The following is a 15,691-nucleotide window of genomic DNA, read 5'->3' on the forward strand; positions in this document are numbered from 1 at the left end:
AAACAAAATGTTAAGACCCCTTTCACACTGGGGCAGTTTTCAGGCACTTTAGCGCTGAAAATAGCCTCTGCTAAGTACCTAAAAACCGCCTCCCATTCATTCCAGCGTGTCTTTTCACACTGGGGTGGTGTGCTTGTGGGACATCCAGAAAAGTCCTAAAAGCAGCATCTTTGGGATGGGTTGGGAGCGCCGTATTTAGCGCCACTAAAACGAGCGGTGCTTTAGCACTAAAGGCCGGCACTTTCAGTGGGAAAGCAGTCTAAGATCAAAAATGGTATCCAATATGTTCGTTGTAGAATGTAGCTTCCCACTTGTTTTTTTATTTTTTTTTTAAATTGTATTTTTATTGGGTTATAATAAGACAAGTAAGACATCACAGTATCAAAGTATTGAAACGTTCAACACAATGATGATACAGAATTGTACAAAGAGCGAGAGAAAAAAAAAGAACATGAAAGTAAAAGACATATACATAGTGTCCAGGAACGCAGAGCACAGCAATGATCTGCATGAAGCTACAGGATCGTATAAAACAACTCTCAGGAATACATTAGAGGTACAAACAGAAAAGAAAAAAAAAAAAAAAAAAAAAACACACGGGGGAAGCATATACTAAGGTGAGGGCAGTGACACAGGGGTCCCGTATCTCGAGAGATCCCAAGGTTCCCAGACTTTTTCAAATTGTGGTATGGAGTCGTTAACAGAGGCCGTCAAATATTCCATCCTCCGGATTTCAGCCACCAGGTGGAGAAATCTGGGCCATGGAGGCGGGGCACTAGATAACCAACACAAGGGTATGAGCCTCTTGGCGGCCAACAAAATGTAGGCGGCCAAGCGGTTAGCTTTTTTGGTTAGACCTGGGAATGGGAGGCCCAAAAGAAAGTTCGATGGATCAAATGGGAGAGAAACTTCTATCACCTCCTGTATCAGCACCCTCACCTCCCGCCAAAAAGGTTGAACCAGGGAACATCCCCAAAAAATATGAAACAAAGAGCCAATCTCATTTCCACAACGCCAACAATGTGGTAGAACTGAGGGAACGTATGTGTGAATTACATCAGGAGTTTTATACCAAAACATGAGAATTTTAATAGACGTTTCCCGATGGATCACACATTTAGAGGATTTAAAGGTAGAAGACCAAATCTTGTCCCAGGTTTGGACCGTAATAGGCTTCCCCAATAGGTGGGACCACTTTCTCATGTAAAGGTGTGTGGTTTCAGAAAGAGGGATTGACCCATGGAGGATACGGTGAATAGAAGATATTAGGTGTAATTGATGGGGGCCCTGGGCGCATAAAAATTCAAAAGCCGTCGGTTTATCGAGAGTCAGGTTAGAAGATTTGGATTGAAAAAAATGTCTCACCTGCAGGTAAAAGTAAAAAAGGTGGTTGGGTATATTGAATTTTTTGCGTAAAATATCAAAGCTATACAATCTCCGTGTGACCGGATGAACTAAATTTCGGAGTTGAAATAAAGGTACGTCGAGCCACGGAGATATCCTACCCAATGAGATGCTATCAGGTATAACTGGGTTAAACAAAACATTAGCCAATGGAGGGCAGGGTGAGGCAAGGGAGTGGCTTTTGAGACATTTATGCCAGATAGCTAAAGTGAAAACCATTGGGGCCGTACATTGACGCTTAAAAATAGGATCTAGGGATAAAGGGGCGCCCCAGATCAATGAGCAAGGGTGGGCCGGATACAGCACCCCCTTTTCAATGGCGGCCCATTGATTTGGAGCATGTAGAGAGGACCAGGAGACAACCGCTCTCAAGTGTGAGGCATAATAATATTTAACAATATCCGGGGCTCCCAGACCACCCCTACATGTGGGAGCAAATACCACCGAGCTTGCTATACGATGAGCCCCGCCGCCCCATATAAACCTTAAGAAACTCCGTCGAAGCGCTTTCAGCTGGGGAGAAGGTATAGCGACCGGTAGCGTTTCAAAGTGGTAAAGCAATCTGGGTAGGACGGACATTTTCAAAACGTTAATTCTACCAAGAAGGGAGAGAGGATATTTTGTCCAGGTCAGCAGAGATTTATTAATGTCTAAAACCAAGGAGGGAAAATTAACAGAATAAAGAGAAGAATAGGAGGGGGTAAGGAGAATACCCAGGTATTTAAGGGACTCAGTACACCACCTGTAGGGATATGATCCCTTAAGTTGAGACAGCAATGCGGGCGGGATATGTATGGGGAGCGCTTCGGTTTTGGAAGTGTTAACCTTATAACCTGAGATGGCACCAAAGGAAGATAATAATTTATGTAGAGAAGGGAGAGAAATCAGCGGGTTGGTAATAGTGAGCAGAATGTCGTCCGCAAAAAGCGACAATTTATATTCCCCCTGTCGCATCACCACCCCACAAATGTCCGGATGTGATCGAATTGACTCAGCAAGGGGCTCCAAGCATAAAATGAAAAGCAATGGGGATAGGGGGCACCCCTGCCGAGTCCCGTTCGTCATGGGAACCACTTGGTTTATCTACTCCCCTAAAGAAGAAGAAAAATAATTTTGAAATGCACTGGGTACTCACAATCTTGAATCTATTTAACTGGTGACCAATGTCTGTGGGAACCCTGTAATTTATTATGTTGCACTGCATGCACAATAAATGACTAACCATCACAATGTTGCATACATTTTTATTCTCCATATACTTTCTATTTCAGGTACTTCTATGGTGCCATCAATTTATGCAGTGCTTTCACACACACACACACGCACACACACACACACATATAATAGATTTACATCAGTCCCTACCCTCAAGGAGCTTACATACTAAGGTCCCTAGCTCACATTCATACATACTAGGGCCAATTTAGACAGGATACAATTAAACTACCAACAAGTCTTTGGAGTGTGTGATAAAACCACACAGCACAGGGAGAACATGTAAACTCCAGGCAGGTGGTGTCGTGGTTGGGATTCGAACCAGAAAACCCATTTTACTACTAGACAAAAGTGCTAACCACTACACCACTATACAGATTTAAAAAGTATGTTTTTATTCTATCATATGGTAAAAGTAGTGATATGTTGCTTTATCCCCTTGTTGCCGCGTAAAGTCCCATTCATGAGGGTTCTACCTTCCATATATATGTACTTAAAGGATTGTTGGCAACTGTAAGCTACTACCAAAAACACTCTAATCTTAAAGAGAGGGTGTCTATCTTGGGATGCTGTTTGAGCTGTTCAAATTTAGCCAAAATCTAAAGCCTTGTTCCAACAGTCTTTGTTTGCTCTACCTGATGGTCCTCCAACGGTCAGGCTGCTTCTCGACCCACCATTTATAAGTAAAATTGTCAGCTTATTTTTCAGGACTATGATGTTCCTTATTCCTTGGCAAGGCCCATTCCACCAGGAGTGTCAGTGCTTCAGTTAAGTCTGCCTTCTGGTCTCCACACCTTTACAATGTTCTATGAAGTCGATGTTCATGCCTTTGCAGACATCAGTTTTTAATGCAAGGTCTTGCAGGAGGCTTTGTAGTAAGGTTGTTCCCCTTTTCTGTGTTTGAATTGTTGCTGTTGCCCACCCATCATGTTCAGCGCTGTGGAATGTCACAGGTGTTCATGAAAAGTACACTGTGTCTTGCGATGTATGATTAAGAAATTTGGATTTCTGGCTTACCTATAAAATGCTTGGATTGGGGACATTACAGAACATAGAGATGTTCCCTGTTTGTCCGTTCCTCATTCCTCTCTACAAAACTAAGGCTCAGCGCTGAGCTGGGAGGAGTTATGACTTGGCAGGGAATTCCTGCTTCATTAACCTGAAGATGGTAGCATAAGTAATCATGAATATGATGTACCCTAATCTCGTGATGTACTACATAAAACATTTGAATCTTTGGTAGAAGACAGACAGACATGATGCACTTTTTTTTTTTAACAAAAAATAAATAAAAATGCATGAAATTTAAAGGTGAAGGCGCTTCTCTCTTGGAATGATATCGGAGTGGGTCAAATTTTGCTGAAATTTAAAGTCTTGTTTGAACAGTCCTTATTTGTTCTGAGGGTCCTCCAAAAGCCAGGCTACTTCTCGACCCACTATATATGAGAAAGCATGCAAATTTCCCAACGTGAAGAACTAGTAGGATACAGAAGCCTTATTTTATTCATTGCATGACGTAACAAAACACTTACTATGATCAACTTAGTCTTATACGTACAATTGTGGTTTTTCTCACACAGTCTTTTGGAATACAGTAGGCATACCGCTCCAGGATAGCAGACACTGAAGCATTTCCACAATGCAAGTAGATAGAAGCACTGCTGTCATGAGATTTTGGTGGTTCCTAAGTTAAGGTAAACAATCCGTTAGGCAAAAAATTATTATTACAGTTCTAAATTTCTAAACAATTTAGTGAACCTCGCTCTCTATGTCTCTCTGTCCAATTTACACACACACACACACACACACACACATTTTTTATATATATATATATATATGTACACACAGTATATACATTATATAGAGTTTCTGAGCATGACAGATAGTGAAGAGGAGGTCACGCATCTGTCAGATTCTGGCTCAGAATACAATCCCGTAGAAGACAGCTGCTCCATGTCAGATAGCTCTGGCAACGAAGAAGAGGTCCCTGCTAAGGGCAGGCGTACCCGACCCCATTCTGCTGTTGTTGAGGTGCAAGAACTGCAGGTCCCTCGTATGGAGCAGAGAGCCAGTACCACCACCACTGTTCTTTCTGGTGAACTGGCAAGCACCAACGGCCTAGTACACCCTGGTGGTACATACAGCACTGCAGTAACACTTGGTGACGTGGCGAGTCCCGTAAGTGCAGTTCAAGCAGACAAGTAGTGTCCCGCTGCCACCAAGAAGACAAAGACACGCCCGTCGTGCCCTTCCTGCTGCATTCGCCAATCCTGATTGGGTCCCCACCACTTCTGCAGCACCCAGTACTTCCCCCATTCACTGGCCAACACGGTATTCAGGTGGAAACAGCTGATTTTACATCACTTGATTTTTATTCCCTTTTTTTCACGGAAGATCTCTATTGTGGACCAGACTAATTTGTATGCTGGTCATTTCATTGCCATTTGTTCCCAGTCCGCCCTTGCCAGAGAATGGAAACCACTTACGGTTTCCGAATTTAAGATCTTTTTGGGCCTTTGCCTCAAAATGGGCATACATAAATTCCCAAAGTTGCGGACATATTGGTCCACACGTCCACATGCCCATGTTCTCGGCCTCCATGGCCAGGAAACGATACGAGGCAATCTTGCGGTTCATGCACTTAAACGACAATGAACTTTGCCATCCACGTGGAGACCCTGAATACGATCGGCTCTACAAAATTTGGCCCCTCATAAACCACTTCAACTAACGTTTTGCAGCCTTGTATACTCCCCATCAAGTTGTCTGTGTTGAGTCCCTGATTACATTTTCCGGCCGCTTGTCTTTCAAACAGTACCTTCCCATAAAGCGTGCCAAAATCAGGGTCAAGCTCTAAAAGCTCTGTGACAGGGCAACATGCTATACATGGAGCTTTATGTTTTTTTTTAGGGAAAAGATAGTCAGGTAGAGCTGGAGGCATGCCCAGATTACATAGGGAGTGCTGGCAAGATTGTGTGGGACTTGGTGCCACTCTTATTCGGAAAGGGGTACCACTTGTATGTGGACAATTATTACACAAGCGTGCCACTTTTTAGTCACTTGTTTGATCATCAGATTGGAGCATGTGGCACCGTGCGACCTAATCGCCAGGGCTTTCCTCAGTGGCTTGTAGAATCCCATCTTAGGCTGGGGGAGAGAGTCTGCTCAAGGTGTAATAATTTGCTAGCTGTGAAGTGGAGGGACAATAAGACTGTTTTCATTCTTACCTCCCTTCATGCAGACACGACAGTCCAAATTCGTACGGTGACTGGTGTTGTGGAGAAACCCCTCTGTGTCCACCAATATAACCAAAATATGGGAGGGGTGGACCTCAACGACCAGTTGTTGGAGCCGTATCAAATTGCCCGTAAGGCGAGACGCTGGTACAAAAAAAGTGTCTCTATACTTATTTCAATTGGCTTTGCTGAACGCTCATGACTGGACTGGATCCTTCCTTCAATTCCAGGATGAGATCGTCACAGCCCTTCTGTATACAGGCGGTGCTGCACCTCACCATTACCAACCAAATGCAGTAAGCCGACTGCATAAGAGGCATTTTCCGTATGTCCTCAAGAGTACCCCTACCCAACGAGCCTCCCAAAGAAGATGTGTCGGTAGCAAGGCGCAGATATAGGCATGACACCCGTTATTGTCCCTGCTGTTCTGACAATCCTAGTCTTTGCATTGGGAAATGTTTTGAATGCTACCACACACTAGTGTAGTTTTAGCGTAGGGTACAGAATTTCACAGGCTAGGACACACTTACACAGGGTCTCCCAAGATGCCATCGCATTTTGAGAGACCCAAACCTGGAACCGAAAAGTTGAACAGCTACAAAAAAGTGTTAAAAAATAAATAAAAATAAAAAAATATAAAATAAAAAACAAAACAAAAATAGTTGTTTTATTGTTCTCTCCCTCTCTATTCTCCTGCTATTTTTTACTGTATTATATTCTGCAATGTTTTATTGTTATGTTTTATCATGCTTGCTTTTCAGGTATGTAATTTTTTTATACTTTACTGTTTTTAGGTACGCCATTTAGCTGTTGCGCAGTTATTTATCTTGACAGCAACAGCGTTTCCTCCCACAATACTTAAAGCCGTGACTCCAGTGCTGTAGGAGGTGATTTCACCACCACAAAAAAAAAAAAAAAAAAAAAAAGAGCATATATGCCGAAGCATGGGGGCAGCAGGGGCGGAGGAGCGATTTTTCTCCTAATGCCGCGTACATATGGTCAAAATTCCGACTGAGGCTTGCCTGTGGAAAAGTCCGACCGTGTGTACGTGGCATAACTTTTTTGCGGGAGGATGCCCCCATGCTTCAGCATATATATATTTTAAGCACAGGTTGCGTTAAAATTATTATTTTTTACTATATTTTTTTTGTTGGTATTTGCTTTGCAGGTATAGTATTATCTTACTGTTATACTGTAATGTTACTTTGTTTTAATATTAACCATCATTTGCTTAGCAGGTACGCCATTCATTTGCAGTGCGGATTTATCTACCTTGACAGCAACAGCGTTTGCTCCCACAATATATAAAGCCGTGACTCCAGCGCTGTAGGAGGTAATTTCACCACCACAGTAAAAAAAAAAGAGCATATATGCCGAAGCAAAGGGGCAGCAGGGGCGGAGGAGCGATTTTGCTCCAAATGCCGCGTACATACGGTCGAAATTCCGACAAATTGCCCGTGGAAAAGATCGACCATGTGTACGTGGCATAACTTTTTATGCCGCGTACATACGGTCGAAATTACGACTGAGGCTTGCCCGTGGAAAAGTCCGACCCTGTGTACATGGCATAACATTTTTGCGGGAGGATGCCCCCATGCTTCGGCATATATAAATGGTGCATGTATGCCCATCATTACAAGTGGGTGGATGAAGGAAGGTATTCTAATGGTGGGCATACCCACCGATCAATCTCTTTTTCGTTCAGCCAACAGGCTACGTGAAAAAAAAAAAAAAAAGATTACAATACATGTCCAACAAGGACCATTAACGTACTGGTATGTTGCTGGACTTTGAATGGTTATACCAGAATGATGCCTGCAGATTTAGGTATCATCTTGGTATCATTATTTTTAGCCAGCGGTCGGCTTTCATGTAAAAGGAATCCTAGCAGCTAATTAGCCTCTAGACTGCTTTTACAAGCAGTGGGAGGGAATGGCCCCCCCCGGATATAAACAGTGCTATTGAGAAATTGGGAAAACATTTTATCACAACGCTTTTGGTGTGGTCAGATGCTTTGAGGGCAGAGGAAAGATCTAGGGTTTAATAGACCCCATTTTGTTTAAAAAAGAGTAACTGTCACCAACTATTGCTATCATAAGGGATATTTACATTCCCTAAGATAACAATAAAAATGGAAAAAGAAAAAAAAATGGAAAGAACAGGTTAAAAAAAACAAAACAAAAAAAAAACACCCTTGTCCCCCCCTGCTCTTGCGCAAAGGCGAACACAAGCGTCAGTCTGGCGTCATATGTAAACAGCAATTGCACCATGCATGTGAGGTATCACCGCAAAGGTCAGATCGAGGGCAGTAATTTTAGCAGTAGACCTCCTCTGTAAATCTAATGTGGTAACCTGTAAAGGCCTTTAAAAATGTATGTAGTTTGTCGCCACTGCGCGTTTGTGCGCAATTTTAAAGCATGTCGTATTTGGTATATATGTACTCGGCCTAAGATCATCTTTTTATTTTATGAAACATTTGGGCAATATAGTGTGTTTTAGTGCATTAAAATAAAAAGTGTAATCACCGTCCACTGGAAGGGAAGAAACTACTTTCCGGACCGAAGAGCCGGGAATCTCAGCCACCAATTCAGAGAGACCCTGACCAGGTGGCTTACCCGAATCTGACGATCCAGAGACAATGGAGATTTGTTCCATTTGGACAGGATTTCCCTCTGCAACACTCGAGTGTGAAATTGGGCATACGGTACCGCCTTGAAGAAGGCTACCATCAAGCCCAGGACTCGCATGGAAAAACTGAGAGACGACCATTTGCGTGATGCCAACACCTTCACTGCAGACTGAAGAGTCTGCAATTTCTCCAGGGGTAGAAAGACCTTCGCTTCCGAGGAGTCCAGCATCAACCCCAGGTACTCCAAACGCTAAGTCGGAACCAGGACCGTATTTAACACCCACCGGAATTCTTGGAGGGTCTGGCTGGCTATAGACACATCTACCTCTAATTCTGAGCTAGAAGGTGCTTTAAGAAGAAGGTTGTCTAAGTAGCCCACGATGGCAAAGCCTCACTGTCTCAGCAAAGCTAGGATCGGTGCGAGCACCTTGGTGAAAGCTCTTGGTGCTGACGCTAGACCAAAAGGAAGGGCCACAAACTGATAGTGGTCCTCCCCTATCGCGAAGCGCAGAAACCTCTGGTGACGTGCGCAAATTGGGACATGCAAGTATGTGTCCTTGATGTCCAAGGACACCAGAAAGTCCCCCGGATGGAGCGCAGCTACCACCGAATAAAATGGATTCCATGCGGAACTTCCTTACTTTCACAAAGGAATTTAGGGCTTTGAGGTCCAGGATTGGACAGACCCTGTCCTTCTTCGGGACCAAACAGATTCAAATAAAATCCCTGAAACCTCTCATCCTGCGGAACAGGTAAAATCAACACGCAACTCAGCAAGTCCTGCACGGCCCCTAACAGGGCAGACCGACGAGCCGCAAGGAGAGGGAGACTTGAGGGAAAGAATCTGTTCAGTGGATAGGAAAGAAACAATCTTGTACCCCGAAGAGACCACCTTGCAGACCCACTGGTCGGAGAGCAGGGAGGTCCACCGAGCTGTGAACCTGCAAAGCTGTCCTCACACCCATGAGTCGGGTGTGGGCAAGACTTTATGCAGTGGCGGGTTTGGATACGGGCTTGTTCAGCATACGCACCCAGGGACATTTCTGTCTCCAAGCAGAGCCCTTGTTTCAGCCTGGGAGGGTTTACCCATGGGCCCTGACTGACAAAAATACTGCTTCTGTGTGGGAAAAGAAGGACCTGGCTTGCGGCGGGGGCTCCTTCCCCTTGGTGGACTGAGGGAGGAGAGTGCTCTTACCCCCAGTGACATCCTTGATAATGTCGTCCAACGAGGAACCAAAAAGCCTCCCACCTTTGGACTTTTTTGGAAGCTTGGTCAGCAGACCAGCATTTCAGCCAAATCAGGCGGCGCAAAACCACTGCCGAAACAGAAGCTCTGGATATCAAGGGGGCTGCATCCAGTGTAGCATCACAGACATATACAAGGCCCTGGACCAGCTAGTCCACCAGCCTAATAACTTCGGGAGGAAAATGGTGATCCTCCACAGTCTAATGCAAAATCTTTGCCCATTCAGTGAGTGTCTGAGACACCAGGGTTGTGGCCACAATAGGCTGCAAGGCAAACCACAGCATGGTAAACCTGGAGCAGGTCAGTGCCTCGGACCTCCTATCAGTCTTATCCTTGAAGGTAGGGGTCCCTTCAATAGGGAGAGTGGTCACTTTATTTAACCGGGCAACCGGAGGGTCCACTACCGGAGGAGAGGCCCATTTTTTCAAGAGGCTCTCCTCAAAGCGGTACCGAACCGCTAGGCAATGAGGGACTACAAAGGCCTTCTGCGGCTTTTCCCATTCCATATCAATGAATTTGTCAATGGACACAAAGAAAAACCTTCACAGAGCGGTCTGATTTGTGTGACCCAAAAAAGACAGAGCCCTCAGAGGAAGCCTCAGCAGCAATATCCAGCTTAAGGGAGTCCCTTACAGCATTGATAAACGCACTGTCCTGTACTAACCCAAGTGAGGGGTCTTCCTCTCAAGGAAGGTCCTGGTCCTCATCCTCAGACAAAACAGAACCAGGGACCTGAGCCGCAGCCAGGTCCTGGTCTGAGTCAGAGCATTCCCGAGGGGATGGAGGTGGCGCTTTTTACCCCCTTACACTTGTACGCCGCTTCCACCCTGGCAACAAATGTTTCCAGGACTGCCCGCAAAGTGTCCATGGGAACCGCAGGTGCAGGAGCATCAGCTGCCACCTCTGACATGTTTGGGGAAGAAGGACCAGATACTGACAGCTCTCAGGGACCTATTCAGACTTGAATAAAAAACAACACCCTCCTGCTGCGCTGACTGGGGGGTTACCCAGGGGACTCACCAACCCAAGAGGAGACTACAGTGCCGCTGCCCACCCTCAGTACACAGCGTGTGTGAGATGAAAAAACCGAAAGGTAAAGCTGTGAGGTAATCATGAGGAGACCTGTGCTACGCGCCATAGGAACCAGCACTAGAGGCCAAAACCACATCCAAGATGGCTGCTGGATGCCTCAGAGCAGGACACGGCCACAGTAAAATGGCCGACCGCAATAACAAGCTGTGCCATAGCGTGGCCACAACAAAATGGCCGCCAATGGGATTTTGCAATGCAAACCAAAAACTACAAAATAGTGGTGCCGGCGCCGCCAATATGGCCGCGAAACGCCACAACCAGGAAGTAAAGGCCTATCAGGGCCTTACAGTGGCAAAAACACCCCCACAGAAAAAAGTGCAAGCCAAGACACCCCACAGTCCCCTGGTGAGGAGCCCCACCCGGCAGCAGCATAGTATTGCAGTAGAGGGAAACAAGACAGAGAGCAGGGAAGAGAGTATAAGAGGACTCCCGAACCCCAGGAATGGTCAGCCATACGACCCGCCGAGGTGGGCAGAACTGTACTTACCCGTCCGTGCGAGGACCCACCGACGCATTCCTGACAGGCATACAATTGCGTTGGAGTAGCTGTCGGACCGGTCCACTGAGTGAGACAACACCACAACCCAGTCATATGTGGACCCTGGAGCAAAAGCTCACCGGCCACCCCAGGCGTCATGGTGTATGTCGTGGCAGACCCAGCCTATTTGCAAAGGTGTGCTCACGCTCGCTGGCCTGACTGAGGAGTCATGGTGGATCTATATATCCAGTGTCAATAAATGTCACAAAGGAAATACAAATAAAAAAGTCCAGAGATAATGCAAAAAGGAACTACTCTTGTTGCAGAAAATCTCAATACAAAACGAGAGGACCAGCATTAAGATAGACTAAGTTGCAAAAACGTGTGAGGAGAGTCTTCTCAAGGCAGGAATCAAATGTATAATCCGTAGTATACTCCAATATTCAGGTAGCTGATAAAAACCACATCTAGAGATCAATCTCACAGGATCAGCCAAAACATCCAAATGGCAAATGTAGAAGGTGGATACTCTTACCGGATAAGGTGGACACACTCGTCAGCGACGGTGTGTCAATCAGGCATGTACGAGCTCCTTGAAACGATAATAGCAGTGGAACAGCCGTTGGAACAGCAGGCAATCAACCGTCAGAAGCCGAATGTATCCAGTATGGGATAAATCCCTAAAGGAATCCTCATAGATGGTGGCAAGTATGTTCAATCATAAAGTCATGGAAAGGGAAGAAAAACAGCTCCACATGGTGTGGTTACTCCCAATAAAAAAAGCCCTTATTAGGCATAGATAGATACAATAAAAAACGATCAAAAAAGCAAAAATCAATAAAAAGGTACAAGTCTATGGTAAGACCAATACAGGTGATCACAAGAAAAATGCAGAGTGGTTGGCAGGTAGCGTATAGGCTATGTACCCGACATGTTTCGAGCTAGTAGCTCTTCAACTGGGGCATAAACCCATACACCTGCACCACGCCATATATTTTTACTGCATATGGTTGATAGAGGAATGATGTCAATGAGCCGAATCAGCTGTGAAAACACGGCTCTGGATGTTAGGCCAATCACAGTGGTGTCCTGCTGACAACACCCACTGCTGTCAGCAGGGAACAGCCACTGAACACAGCGCCCATCACATGGTGCCTACACGGGCACAGTCATTGGTCAGAGAGCCAGCCACGAGGTGCGTGCGCGTCACCCGCGATGACGCAATCACATCACCGACGCGGCACCATTGCGCTCCAAGCTGGACTGTGATCATATGGTGCCTTCACAGGCACAGTCATTGGAGCAAGCCACAAGGTGCGTGCGCGTCACCACGCTCACCCGCGGTGACGCAATCACGTCTCCAACGCGGCGACGTTGCGCTCCAAGCTGGACTATGATCAGCCCATCGTGAAAAGGCAGGTGGACAGCGCGCTGTGTCAGCAAGTTGGTGTCGTGATGTCATCACGCCACGCCACACACGATGCGTTCCATGTAACCCTACTGGGCAATGCCAGAAGCTGGCTAACCAATGGGGAGAAACGACACCAACTTGGTAATTAGGGGGAAGTGCCATACTTATATTAGGTAGCCCCTAATATACAAAAGGCTGTACATGATATCATTACTCATCTAGAGGAAATCTAATAGGACATGAATATACCGCCTGAAAACAAACTGGATATCAGAAAGGTATAATAGACATAATTAAAAATATAAAATCAATTGCCTAAGCCAAAGCCGCATAGCTTTTGAAAACATCATGTCACATATAAGAACATTACATGTAAACGGTGTAGAAAAGGAGGTTAAACTACATGGTAGTCATACTGAAATGACAAAACATGGGACAAAGGTATATAAATGAGTACAAGAAAACCTCAATCTAGGATTTGTTAATGAATGCGTTGATATCCCATTCAATGTTTAATCCATATGGAGAGAAACATCGAAGTTGATAAATCCAAAACATTTCGAGTTGGGACACCCCTCTAACTCCCCTCTCCAGTGGGGGGTAAATTTCCCAATTATCTGGAAACTCGTTCCTTTTGGATATTTTTGATATTGATATGAAATGGGAAAAGCCGCAGAAGGCCTTTTCTACACCGTTTACATGTAATGTTCATATATGTGACATGATGTTTTCAAAAGCTATGCGGCTTTGGCTTAGGCAATTGATTTTATATTTTTAATTAGGTCTATTATACTTTTCTGATATCCAGTTTGTTTTCAGGCGGTGTATTCATGTCCTATTAGATTTCCTCTAGATGAGTAATGATGTCATGTACAGCATTTTGTATATTAGGGGCTACCTAATATAAGTATGGCACTTCCCCCTAATTACCAAGTTGGTGTCGTTTCTCCCCATTGGTTAGCCAGCTTCTGGCATTGCCCAGTAGGGTTACATGGAACGCATCGTGTGTGGCGCGGCGTGATGACATCACGACACCAACTTGATGACACAGCGCGCTGTCCACCTGCCTTTTCATGATGGGCTGATCATAGTCCAGCTTGGAGCGCAACGTCGCCGCGTTGGAGACGTGATTGCGTCACCGCGGGTGAGCGTGGTGACGAGCACGCACCTTGTGGCTTGCTCCAATGACTGTGCCTGTGAAGGCACCATATGATCACAGTCCAGCTTGGAGAGCAACGGTGCCGCGTCGGTGATTGCGTCATCGAGGGTGACGCGCACGCACCTCGTGGCTGGCTCTCTGACCAATGACTGTGCCCGTGTAGGCACCATGTGATGGGCGCTGTGTTCAGTGGCTGTTCCCTGCTGACAGCAGTGGGTGTTGTCAGCAGGACACCACTGTGATTGGCCTAACATCCAGAGCCGTGTTTTCACAGCTGATTCGGCTCATTGACATCATTCCTCTATCAACCATATGCAGTAAAAAATATATGGCGTGGTGCAGGTGTATGGGTTTATGCCCCAGTTGAAGAGCTACTAGCTCGAAACATGTCGGGTACATAGCCTATACGTTACCTGCCAACCACGCTGCATTTTTCTTATGTGATCACCTGTATTGGTCTTACCATAGACTTGTACCTTTTTATTGATTTTTGCTTTTTTGATCGTTTTTATTGTATCTATCTATGCCTAATAAAGGCTTTTTTTATTGGGAGTAACCACACCATGTGGAGCTGTTTTTCTTCCCTTTTCATGACTCCATGATTGAACATGCATACTTGCCACCATCTATGAGGATTCCTTTAGGGATTTATCCCATACTGGATACATTCGGCTTCCGACGGTTGATTGCCTGCTGTTCCACTGCCATTATCGTTTCAAGGAGCTCGTACATGCCTGATTGACACACCATCGCTGACGAGTGTGTCCACCTTATCCGGTAAGAGTATCCACCTTCTACATTTGCCATTTGGATGTTTTGGCTGATCCTGTGAGATTGATCTCTAGATGTGGTTTTTATCATCTACCTGAATATTGGAGTATACTACGGATTATACATTTGATTCCTGCCTTGAGAAGACTCTCCTCACACGTTTTTGCAACTTAGTCTATCTTAATGCTGGTCCTCTCGTTTTGTATTGAGATTTTCTGCAACAAGAGTAGTTCCTTTTTGCATTATCTCTGGACTTTATTTGTATTTCCTTTGTGACATTTATTGACACCGTTTTTATTATTGGTTTTGTCACATACCTTCCAGGTATTGGGATTTATTTACTTGTGGGTTCTATCCATTCTCACTTGTTTGTGAGCACCCTGGTGGTATTTATTGTTCTCACACACATTGAATCACTTTTGTCACATACCTCTGGGTATTTACATTAGTTTACCTTAGCAGACCCTTTCGTCCTCACCTGATTGGGAGCATCTTGCTATAGTACAAACACTGTATATATATGGTTTCACACCAGATATTATTTAGCGCTGCACTTTTTACTTTTTATTTTTGCATACAACATTGTTCCATTGTTGGTGCTGGCTGCTACAATTTATACTCATTTTTTCACATGATTAGCGCAACGTTTTCTTTATTTTTTTTGTATCTATATATCCAGCCTGTATATCAGCCGACAGTTGATAGAAGATTCTCAAGAATAAAAGAAAATAAAATAAAAAGAAAAATATCCTCAGGGCGCTGGGCCCAAAGGGAGGCATACGCCCTTCTCCTTTGCTAGGCAGAAAAAAACTGAGGCTTCTTGCTGCAGGGAGGAGGGTTATGTCTGGGGGGACCACCCCCTGGGCGGGGCTGTTCCACTCTGTTAAAGTTAGATGTATTTAATTATCTAACATGTTTCTGTCTAGTCTTCTCCTGTGAACAGGAACATAACCCACATGTCAAGACTTGAGAAGGCTGTGTCCGTCCATGGACGATAAGAGAAAATAAAAATTGCAGAGGCAATCAAATACCATCAAAATAAATCTATTT

General features: G+C 45.0%; 1 protein-coding gene across 1 annotated transcript in view; it reads right to left on the reverse strand.

Moving 5' to 3' along the window:
- RNF17 (ring finger protein 17) overlaps positions 1-15,691 on the reverse strand; it is a 720,374-nt gene that overhangs the window by 86,994 nt on the left and 617,689 nt on the right. The window contains exon 31 of the mRNA XM_040339329.1: positions 4,178-4,303. Coding sequence (XP_040195263.1) covers positions 4,178-4,303 — 126 coding nt within the window. The remainder of the gene's footprint in view (positions 1-4,177; positions 4,304-15,691) is intronic.

This window comes from Rana temporaria, chromosome 2 (assembly GCF_905171775.1).
Source record: "Rana temporaria chromosome 2, aRanTem1.1, whole genome shotgun sequence".
NCBI classification, from domain to species: Eukaryota; Metazoa; Chordata; class Amphibia; order Anura; family Ranidae; genus Rana; species Rana temporaria.